The sequence below is a fragment of the Natrix helvetica genome (genome assembly GCF_964273705.1).
Source record: "Natrix helvetica genome assembly, chromosome: Z".
NCBI lineage: Eukaryota > Metazoa > Chordata > Lepidosauria > Squamata > Natricidae > Natrix > Natrix helvetica.
The window spans coordinates 88,806,680-88,819,076 of NC_138554.1; the positions used below are offsets into that span (position 1 = coordinate 88,806,680).

Below are 12,397 nucleotides of genomic sequence, written 5' to 3' on the forward strand. Positions count from 1 at the left end.
TAATGACTGTTCATAGTTAAAAGAAAAAGTCAAAAGTCATTCTTCAAGATAAAGTTCTATAGGCAAGGTCACTGTATTTTTAAGACACTAGACATTTAATTCTAAAGCTTATAGTTTATTAACTATTCTTTCATCCCATTTCGTACGTATGAAGAGACAAACCGGAATATTAAAAGGCAGGAATTTGAAATACTCAAGTTTTACCTGTTTTAATTAAGAAAGTGAATATTTTGGATGCATAACATAAAACATTCTGGATTATAAAATTTATATAAATAAAAAATATAAATTGTAAAAAATAATTCATAAGTCATTGTTAATTAATATTTCATTGAATAATACTGATATATAAGAAAAAAGATTACAAACATTGTATGAAAAAATGATACTCTAGACAAATCCCTTTCTACATCCCATTTTAAAACTGAATTTCCATTGTATCCTTTTTATGCATTTTACTTTTTCAGAATCAATACAGATAATCTTGATTTACAATCACACTAGGGACCAGAATTTCCATACTAAATCATTGCAGTCACAAGTTAAGTTATTAGATTCAATTTTGTGACCATATTAATGATTGTTGTAAAATGAGTGACTGTGTTTAATAAGCAAATCCACTTTCCCCAATGGAAATTGGGGGAAAGGCCACAAGGTTGATCAGGTGACCTTAGGATGCTGCAACCAGTTGTAAATATGAGACAATTGTCATGTGACTAAATTTAGATCACTTGATTTCTGGGGTGGTGCAATGGTTTGCAATGGTATGCAAGGGTAATCAGTCTGATTATAGGTCATAAAGCATCCTTTCTGAGGTTATTATAACATCATGAAATGAACAAAATTGAGAATTATCTTTAAATCATTTTAGTAATAAATTACTAAAATACTGCTTGTGTTCACCTTTAAATTTCCTGTTTTCTTTAGTACATATATTCTCAGATTTTTGCAAAAAAAGTACTGCCGTATATCACTTGGATTTGCAAATGTTTCATGATCTCCTAACATCTTTGCTTCAGTTCTGTTTGTTGAAAGAACTTTTTCATGTAGTGCGCACTGGCATCAGGATTAAAATATTAGTAAGTGATCCTTCAATATATTTAATAACATTCTATAAATTCCAATGAATTTAATTGAACCTACTCTCAGATAAGTGGAGTATTTTTAGTTTATTTAATATCTGTATATTTACATGCTGTTTGGATTTTGGATTGCTGTTTAGCTGTTGTCTTAATTTAGAATTCCCATGATTGTCCAATGAATTTCTTATGATATCATGCCAAAAATGATCTGAAAACAATTTAGAGATGATAGATATGGTTAGTTTCTACAGGATCATATTGTCTTTAAATTCTGTTTGTGATAATTGCATAGAACTTGAATTCAACCATTTCACAAGTGGTAATATTACATCGGGCATATCTAAAATCTTCTTGAAGTTGTGGAAATGAGAATCTTTAAATGGATTATATTTTATATTTGCTTATCTTTTTGTAAATTTCATATTTTAAATATAAGTTTGGGGTTTGTTTTTTTTTGCTTAGCCAACTATAGATATTCTACTCAAAATATTTGAACAAGTGGCTTTGATGAAAGTAAAAGAGGCAATACCTGAATTATCTGACATCTTTTATAAGGTATGATTTGGATTATTTAATTTCATTTTAGAGACTTTGTTTCTAGAGACTCTATTTTCAATATTTCTATAGTCTCTCTGAAAACATGATACATTGGAAATAATCTCACAAATAACACTTCTTATTATTTTTATGGTAACTCGTACCAACGCACAAGAACAGAGTTACATTTTTGGATCGATATCTATTTTTAAAATGGTTTATTGGCATTTTTAAAAAAATATTTTATTGTTTTAATTAAACAAAAAACACACACAAAAACATTCTTCATTACATCTTCCAGAAAGCATGTCGATTGGTTACAAATAAATTTCATGCGTTACTACAATCATTCTTTATATTTCATTCATATTGAATTGTACATTTTAAATCAAAAATCTTTATACCATCAATATACAATCATTCTCATTTAACTATATTTGTTTAAACGTGCTTTTGTTTAGAATCATTTATATTTATATTATAATAAATCTAGACAAAAATGTATTACTAGAATTTATAAGTACCCTGGAGAGATTACATCTTTATAACAAAATCTAAACAAAAAAAATATTAATAAAATTAGTAAATCTTTTCCCCAGGTCCCATATTATAGTTTATATCCAAATTGTTTTTACCAGTTAGAGTTATTATTTCATTATTATTGTCATGATGGGTTATCTGTTAACGAATAAACATTTTAAAAACAAAAACATTCTATAAGCATCTACAACGTTCTACTTATTAATCACCAAAAATTAACTAAGTTTTTTTTAAAAAAAATTTCCCCATTCAATTATGTTTTATTTGGGTTTCACCATTCTTAACTTTCTTATTTTACCCATAACTATTATTTTTAAGTTTTGTTACATTCCTTCATTGATTCTTGTTTCTTTCCTCCATCCACCTATACCAGTGGTCGGCAAGCTGCGGCTCGCGAGCCACACACGGCTCTTTACACATTTTAATGCGGCTCTTCTGTGTGCCGGGCGCCCGCTCCCCTCCCTCCTCTCGGGCACTTCAAAACAAGCGCCCCTTTCCCTTTTTTCTTTTTGACCCACAATGATTAGGGAGGATGCTGAAGTCGGTCGGGGACGAGAAGCGAGGAGGCAGAAAAAGAAACGGAGGCTAAGGAGCTTCCCCCCGCCCCCTCCCAGGAAAAATCTAACCGGGGAGCCGGGCGGGCAGTAGCAAATTAGCCGATCACGCTGCGTGCGTGATCGGCTAATTTGCTACTGCCCGCCCGGCTCCCCGGTTAGATTTTTGCTGGGAGGGGGCGGGGGGGAAGCTCCTTGGCCTCCGTCTCTTTTTCTCCCTCCTCGCTTCTTGGGGCTCCACCAATGGGGGAGCAAGACCCGCCCAGCGCCAGGCTTTTGGCTAACGCAGAGGTCTGCAAAGTTGGCTGTTTTAAGACTGATGGACTTCAATTCTCAGAATTCTGGGAGTTGAAGTCCACCAGTCTTAAGAGCCAATTTTGCAGATCCCTGCCTGGGCTAATATGATTGATGCCCTTGGTGGACTTCAATTCTCAGAATTCTGGGAGTTGAAGTCCACAAGTCTTCAAGCTGTCAGGTTTGAAGACCCTGGGTTTTTTTTTCCTAAAGGGTTAGGGATGCAAGGATCTTGTAACTTGACAGCTTTAAGACTTGTGTGCTTCAAATGCCAGAGTTTATTGAAACTAAAAACAGTGTACCATCCTATGTATTTTCGGTTTTAAAAATGTGGCTCTCAAAATAAATTTCAATCATGGTTTTGGCGAGATTTGGCTCAGTTGAAAAAAAAGGTTGCCCACCACTGACCTATACCATTTATCCCATATCTGGTAGAATTCTGATTCTTCTTTTCCCTGAATTTCTTTAGTTAGTTTGTCCATTTCAGCACAGTCCATAACCTTTCTTATTATTTCATCTTCACTTGGAGTTAGTTTGTTTTTCCATTTCTGGACATAGGCCATCCTTGCCGCCGTTATTATATGTAGTATTAAATACTGGATTTCTTTTTTGTATTTCGCAGACATTATTCCTAATAAGATTATTTCCGGTTTCCATTCTATTTTAACTCCCGTTATTGCCTCCAGCCAATTTTTGATCTTTTTCCAAAACTTTTTAGCCTCCTCACAGGTCCAACATAAATGGTAATACGTTCCGTATATCGATTCGCATTTCCAACATTTTGGGGAGGTATTTGATGATATTTTAGCTAACCTTGTTGGTGCCAGGTGCCATCTATAAAACATTTTGTACTGGTTTTCCTTGTATGCAACTGAGAGTGTCATTTTTAAGTTTGTTCCCCAAATTTTTTCCCATTTGTCTAATTCAATATTATATCCAAAGTTCTGTGCCCATTTTATCATTTGTTCTTTCACAATTTCCTCTTCCATTTTATACTTCAGGAGAAATTTATATATTCTCCCTATCATTTTTCTATCTGGGCTTTGAATGATTTTATCCAATTCGTGTGGTTCTGTTTCAATGTCATATAATTTGGTATCTTTATTGTATTTAGTTTTGATTTGAAGGTAAGTTAGCTAGTCAACTTTCATGTTCTGTTCTGCCAATTCTTCAATTGTTTTTAAGTTTCCCTGTCTATCAATTAAGTCTCTATATCTTAGCATTTTGTTCCAATCTATAAAATTTGGATGAGTCGTCCTTTCTGTCGGTGATAGCCAATTCGGAATTTTCACATAGTGGTTTTTTTTTATTTTGAGCCATTTTTGCAATAACGCTCTTCTAATTAAATGATTTTGAAAATATTTGTGCGTTTTATTTTTATCATCCCATAGGAATGTGTGCCAGCCTGCTTGCAAATCATGGCCTTCCAAAGTCAAAATTCTTTTATTCTTTAGCTCTATCCAATCCTTCACCCATGTTATTGATACTGCTGATGCGTATAGATCCCAATTTGGTAATGCTAAACCTCCCCTCTCCTTGCTGTCTTGCATTGACTTTAGTTTAATCCTCGCTTTTCGTCCCTGCCAAATAAACCTAGCGGTTATTTTGTTTAATTCTTGAAAGAATTTTTTACCCGGATTAATAGGTGCGGCTTGCAACAGGAATAAGATTCTGGGTAGAATGTTCATTTTAATTGTCGCTATACGTCCCATGAGTGATAGTTGAATATTTTTCCAATTTTCTCTTTCTTTATTTGTATCACTAATTTATTATAGTTATCATCTTTAATTGTGGAACATTTTGCCGACACCCAGATCCCCAAGTATTTCACTTTCTTAGTTATTTGCATTCTGGTTGTTACTTCCAGTTCCTCTTCTTACTTTTTTGTCATGTTCTTGGTTATCATTTTTGTTTTGTTTTTATTGATCTTTAATCCTGCCACTTCGCCATATTCTTCTAATTTTTGAATTAATTTCCGACTGGATTCTAATGGGTCCTCTAGTACAAATACTAGGTCATCGGCATAGGCTTGGGCCTTATATTCTTCATTTTTGAGTCTTAAACCTTTTATTTCCTGGTCCTTCCGAATTTCATTTAATAAAATTTCCAAAGTCAATATAAACAGCAAAGGAGAGAGGGGGCATCCCTGTCTGACTCCTTTTTTTATTTCGATCTTCTCTGTTAATTCTCCATTCATCAGAACTTTGGCTGTCTGATTGTTATAAAATCCTTCTATCATTTTTATAAATTTTTCACCGAATTTCATCTCATCCAATATTGTTATTATAAATTTCCAGATTACGTTGTCAAATGCTTTTTGTGCATCAAGGAAAACCAGTACCATTTGTTTTTCTGGATGCGCCTCGTAGTACTCTATTATATCTAGGATGATTCTCGTATTATTTCTAATGTGTCTGTGGGGTAAAAATCCGTTTTGGTCTGGGTGTATTCGTTCATTTAAAACCTGTTTGATTCTTCCTGCCATAATTGCTGCAAATATTTTATAATCGGAGTTTAGTAATGAAATTGGCCTGTAGTTTTGAATTTCTTGTAGGCTGGTTTCTTCTTTTGGGATCAGCGATATTATTGCTTCTGTCCATGATTCCGGTATCTTGGCTTTTCCTAAAACTTCATTAAACATTTCCACCCCTAACTCTTCCAATATTATTTTATTATATTTGTATAGCTCCACCGGTATTCCATCTGGTCCTGGTATTTTATTATGTTTCTTGTTTTTCAAGACTAGTTCCACTTCGGCTAACGTTATTGGCCTGTTTATCGCCTCCCTTTGCTCTTTTGAGATTGGTGTTATCTTTGCTGTGTTTAAATAATGCTTTATTTTGTTTTCTTCCATACTATCTTGTGCGTATAATTTTGTGAAGTATTTATGAATAATTTTCTTCTTTTCTTCTGCTTTGTTTTGAATTCTTCCCTCATCATCTTTTAATTGATATATCATCCTTTTTTTTCTTTCATTCTTCAGTCTGTATGCCAGCCATTGTCCAGGTTTGTTGGCTTGTTCAAAGTAATTTTGTCTGGCTGCTTTAATTTTCTGCGCTAATTCCTTTTGATTTATTAAGTTGAGTTTATGTTTGATTATCTCTCTTTTTTCTTTTTAAATTTTATTCTTTGGGTCTTTCTGGAGTTCATCTTCGGCTTCCATATGTTCCTTTTGCATACATTCTTGTTGCTCTTTTTGTTTTCTAGTTTTCCTCACCATATAGGCAATCGTAAGGCCTCTTGTGTATGCTTTCATAGTGTCCCAGAGATTGAGGTATCTTCTTTTTTATTTATTCTAAAAAATTGTTTTAGTTCTTTCTCCAGCATTTGAGTGTATTCTATTTCGTTTATAATATTTGAATTCATCATCCATCTTTTTCTTCTTCTTTGACCTTTCCATCTTAATTTTATTGGATTGTGATCTGCCCACTCATTTGCTTCTATTTCAATTTCATCTACTTGATTGCATAGACCAGATGAAATCCAAGCCATGTCAATTCTTGATAGTGACTGATGGGGGTTCGAATAAAAGGTATATTGCTTTCTTGTTTTGTGCCTTTCTCTCCAAATATCATGTAATTTATATTCCATTGCCATCTCAAAAAAGGCTTTGGGTAGCGTATTTTTTTTCGTTTTATTTTTCTTTTTGCTTTCATAGTCCATTTTTTTATCCACTATTGCATTATAATCCCTAATTAAGCAAATATTTTCATTCATATTCTAATTTGTTTATTTTGTTATGTAGTTTCTTATAGAATTCCTCTTGTTTTTGATTTGGTGCATATATGACTATTAATAATATCGGTTTTTCTGTTGTCTCTAATTCAATCATTAGTATCCTGCCTTCTTCATCAGAGTAGACTTCTTTGGAATTTATTTTTTCCTTTATATAGGTTGCTATCCCTCTTTTTTTTTTCCTGCTAGTGCTGTGTATAATTTCCCTATTTTTTTTGTTTTCCAATAAGTTCTTATGCTCCCTTTTAATATGCACTTCCTGTATGCAGATTATATCTACCTTCAGTTTCTTAAGTTTGTTAAACATCTGCGCTCTTTTTTTTTGGTGCGTTCAGTCCATTCAAGTTTGTTGGCATTTTCAACTAAAATGCAACTCATATAAAATAAATTCCAAAAGTTGGAGAAGGTTAAATGAAAATGACCATGTTTGAAAAGTACTATGTTGATTATAGTTCAAAAATATGAGAAAGGAGCAAATTTTTGGAAATACAATAGAAATATTGTAGAATCCATTGGAGTTGGGCAACTAATAAATTTGAGTGAATAATAAATAATAATGTTTTTTGGTTCTACTAAAATGATAAATGCATGGATGATTTGGCAGCAATTATTTGAGTAAGAGTTGTCCCCCTAAACTTTTGGCATCTACCACTAACTGTACACTTTGGTAGATATTGAGACTATATAATATTAGAAAGAAAGCAATTGCTACTACTTTTTAACACTTTTATATGTACATATAATAAAAACCTAAAAGTGTATGTCATTAAATGATATTATTGTTTGTTGGATATAAAAATGTGCTTTGAATCTATTGGCTGATATTACTGTTTTTTTTAATTAAACTACACTCTGACCATCTTATCAACATAGTATTATATTGCGGCCATTGAGAAGCCCCCGGTTAATTTAGCAGTATCTAAGTTGAGTATTTGGAACTATGAAAATGTTGTCATCAACAGTTAGCTTGACATCCCTAATCATAAACACATTGCATACAAGGAGCCTTTGACATATATTATTATTATTTCCTTATTATTTTTGTAAAGAATTTTGTAAGCACTTAATTATGAATATCTAATTGTGGAAATTTTTGTTACTATAGCTTATTGATGCTGGAATGGTTCTTGAACAAGAACATATTAGACATATCAACAGCTTACTAAACCAGTTACATGTTTCCAATCAGGAAATTACTATGCTTGGGCCCAGGTATGTACTTTTTAATATTCTTTTAAAGGTTCAAGTGGATAACATTTTGAAGTATCAATGTCCATAAAGCTATAAATATCAATATATACCAGTTCATAAGTAATGAATTATTATCTAACGTTTTTTAACTTCATACCTATTCCTCAATTTATGTACTGAATTGCTCAAAAGACATATAAGGGAATGCAATGGCAAAATAAATACTTGTAAATGAAAGATCTTTAACTACCAAATTGCTGTATACAGTTTTATATTCATAATCTTTGTAATATGATACTAGGAGTTGAATCCAAAGGTAGTTTTTTACTTTCAACTACAATTAACTCCAAAAACTTTGTCACTAAGAATGACATTTGTTAATTTTGCCACATTTTACGACCTGCCACAGTTGTTAAGTGAATCACTGCAGTTGTTAAATTAGTAACGTGGTTAAGTGAATCTGGCTTCCCCATTGCCTTTACTCATCAGAAAGTCGCAAAAGGTGATCATATGAATTTGGGACATTGCAACTGTATCAATTGCCAAGCATCTGAATTTTGATCATGTGACCATGGGATGCTGCAATGGTGATAAATGTGAAAATTGGTCATAAGCCACTTTTTTCACTGCTATTGTAACTTTGAATGGTCACTAAATGAACTGTTGTAAATTGAGGGCTAGCTGTATTTGATAATGCCTTAAGTATTCATTCACGAGTTTTCTGTGCTGCTGGACTCCAAAATGACCCTCATTATTTCACAGATAAGCAATAAACAAGCAGTTTAAATTTTAAAAATACCACTGGCACTAATCCTGCTAGCGATGATACAGATCAAAGGTTCTACGAAACAGTACTATTTAATGACATTCCTAGAGCACTTCAAAGAAGGAACCAAGTGCATCCCAAGGGCAAAGTCAATCTGTTCCAAAGACATTGCAGCAGATAAAACAATGCCTCTAAACCCGGGATGGTGAACCTATGGCACGTGTGACACAAGTGGCATGTGGAGCCATTTGTCAGGGCACGCGAGGCATTGCCCTGTCAGCTGGCCAATGTGCATGCACGCGCTGGGCAGCTGAGTTCAGCCTTTTAAAAAATTTTCGCCCTCCCCTAGCTCCAGAGGCTTTATAGGAGCCTGGGGAGGGCAAAAAGATCCTCTTCCCCCCTGGAGGCCCTCCAGAGGCTTCAGGAGCTTTCCTGAAGCCTCCGGAGCGCAAAAAATCGGCCCTATGGGCAAACTGGAAGTTCGGGAATAGACTTCCAGTTTGCTCGTAGGGTTGATTTAAGCCCTCTGGAGGACTAAAAAAGGGTCGATTCCCGGTTTGCACATAGGGTCATTTTTTTGCCCTCCGGAGGCTTCAGGGAGGCCTCCAGAAGTTCCCTGAAGCCTCCAGAGGGCCTTGGGGGGGCGGGGGGCTGTTTTCGCCCTCCCCAGGCTCCTATAAAGCCTCTGGAGCCTGGGGAGGGCGAAAAAAGCATGCAAAAAATAGGGGGAGCACCTCTCATGTGAGCATGCACACTGGGGGGGTCACGCATTGCATTATGGGTGCGGCACGCCCACGCATGACCCCCCTACACTTCCCCACTTTATGGCACACGAGCCAAAAAAGGTTCGCCATCGCTGCTCTAAATCTTTTCCCATCAATCTCTTGAATAGACAAATTATTAAACATCCCTTTACTAAATAAGTGTACAAAATGAACTACTTCTAATCAAAGAAGACAGTTCAAAAGGTAATCCTCACAAGTGATCCAGAAAGATATGATTGGCGGCACTGAATGCCATTGAGAGGTTGATGAAGAGGGCTACATCCTGCCATCCAAGTCTGACAAAAGTCATCCAATAGATGAAGTTCTGAAGTTCTTTATATGTTCTCTACGTTGTTCACAATCCACAGCAGCCACTATCCCTAACCTTAAATTCCTGGTAGTGATCCTAACACCTTACTTCAGAATTCTGCATCATAACCACACAAGTACCAATGCAGCATTATTAATGAGACAAAAATAAATAAGACTGTTCACACTTTGTAACCCAAAATTTAAAAATTCCCAATGATAGCTTAATATAGATGCCAGTAATACTGGTGCCAAGACAAAATGAAAGGCATTGGCTGATAAGTAGCAGTGATAAGGAGATGCTTTTGAAATAATTTCAAAGATCGTAGCCATCCCTCATCTTCATCCCCCATCTTTAAAGTATTCTTGAGTAAAAAAGTCAACCTTCAAGCCTTACGCAGTACTACAAGATCCAGTTTTCGTAGTCTGCTTTCCTATGCTCACATGTGTTAGGAGTAATCAAAGTATATTTTGCAAAGTATGTGTTATTGAATCCTAATAAAATAGAGAAATAGTTAATGGTTTGACAAAGATGAACAGTTCAAGCTTCCTAAACAATGGTTATTTGGATGCAGCTCCATAGTTCTCTAAAGGTTGATGCGGAATTGAATGTTAATGTGTTGAACAAAAAAACTGTTAAAAATACAAATGCAATCATGTAATTATAATCTGAATTAATTTCAACAATTGAGGGGTTTTTTTTTTGTTGAATTCTGCCTACAATTTTTAATGTGGCTCCTTAGAATACTCGCCAAAGATAAAGTAAGATATTTAGCATGAAGCTACACTTATGCAGTGATTTGGGTTTGACCTATTGCCTTTTATGCTAAACACTTATTAAAAGATTTTTCAATTGTAGCATACTATATAAAAGCTTGTTCTTAAAGTTTTCAGGAAAGACATTTTCACAAGGCCATCCTTTGTGATTTTGATTCAACAATAGCAGCATTTAAGGTACCATGTATATATTTATTTTTAGGACCTTGGTATTAATGATTAGTTATTATGTAAAACATTACGAATCACAGGGTAACTTCTTATTGTCTCAGTTTTTATTAGTTTGCTATTTATTGTAAAAATGAAAAGGAAATAATTTAAAAATTGGGAAAAGAGTAAATATGGAAAATAGACTTCAATTTTTTAAAAAAAAGAAAACCTGTGTAGTTAATCACACAGTCACTAGTTTTTATTTTCATGAACTATTCTCTTAAACCAGGCATGTCCAAAGTCCAATTGCAGCCCGATTTCAAATTTTGAGCAGCCCGCATCCTCTTCTCCCCACCGGATTTATTTGTTTAGTCTTTCACAAAATAGTTCATTTGCATTTAATGTTAATGGTTCAAAGACTGTCAGGCTGAATGGTCGGCAGCACACATTTTCACCTCACCTAATCTGGTCCTCCTTGCAAAAAGTTTGGACACTCCTGTCTTAAACCATACCTATCTTTTATGTTATAGGGAATCCTCAGCTTACGACCACAATTGAGCCCAGTATTTTGGTCATAAGTCATTGTATTTGTTAAGTGTGACACCCATATTACTGTTTTACGTAATGATCCCTGTTGAGATTGTTAAGTGACCTTAAACAGTGTGAGGAGTGCCTCGGAGACCAGGAGGTCCAAAACAGGCCACATATACTGGGTAGATGCAGTGCAGTGCAAAGCTGCACTTGCCCCAGCTCATCTGGTCAAGCATCTAAATTTTTATCATATGACTACGGGGATGCTGCAACAAACCTAACTTCAGACATGTTAGTACACTGTGCACAATTATTTTGGAGGATTAATTTTATTATTGAACAACTACAGTGCTCTTGGTCAATTCAAAATGTTACTAAACCTCAAACCTGAATAATTAAGAAAGTAAAAGTGAGGTTTTGGCTTTCTTAGGAGAATATCTATGTGTGCACAATTATTGGGCAACTATTAGTGTGCAGAATTATGCAACTAAATGCATCTGTTAAAGTGAGAATAATAAACAAACAACTCAAAATGTACAAATAAACATTTCTGACATTTCAAAGAAAAATCAGTGACCAATATAGCCATCCTTCTTTTTAATGACAGTCATAATCCTTTCATTCATGGAATCTGTCAGTTTCTTGATCTGTTGACGATCAACTTTTTATGCAGCAGCAACCCAGACACACTGTTCAGAGTGATTTTCTGTTTTCCTTCCCGTTTAAGAAGGGCCCACAATTTCTCAATAGGGCTTAGGTCAGATGAGGAAGGGTGACATGCCATTATTCTTTCATCTTTAAGGCCTTTACTGACTAGCCACACAGTGGAATATTTAATAGAGCATTGTCCTGCATAAAAATCATGGTCTTCTTGAAAGAAGCGGACTTTTTCCTGTACCACTCCTTGAAGAAAGTGTCTTCTAAAAACTGGCAGTAAGCTTGAGAGTTGAGCTTTTGAGCCCATCTTAAACTTGAAAAAGTCCAAGTAGCTCATCTTTAATAATACCAGCCCATACCAGTACCCCCACCTCCACCTTGCTGACATCGGAGTTGAAGTGGAGCTCTGTGTCCATTACTGATACATCCATGGGCTCATCCATCTGGTCCATCAAGAGTCACACCCACTCATCAGTTCATAAAACCTTTGAAAAAATCTGTCTTCAGATA

At 34.8% G+C, this 12,397-nt stretch overlaps 1 protein-coding gene across 1 annotated transcript in view; it reads left to right on the forward strand.

The window, feature by feature from the left end:
* The window catches only part of TOPAZ1 (testis and ovary specific TOPAZ 1), a 63,572-nt gene that overhangs the window by 23,644 nt on the left and 27,531 nt on the right, over window positions 1-12,397 (forward strand). Inside the window, exons 10-13 of the mRNA XM_081970656.1 lie at window positions 928-1,079; window positions 1,545-1,637; window positions 7,848-7,954; window positions 10,660-10,726. Of these exons, the coding sequence (XP_081826782.1) occupies window positions 928-1,079; window positions 1,545-1,637; window positions 7,848-7,954; window positions 10,660-10,726 (419 nt within the window). The remainder of the gene's footprint in view (window positions 1-927; window positions 1,080-1,544; window positions 1,638-7,847; window positions 7,955-10,659; window positions 10,727-12,397) is intronic.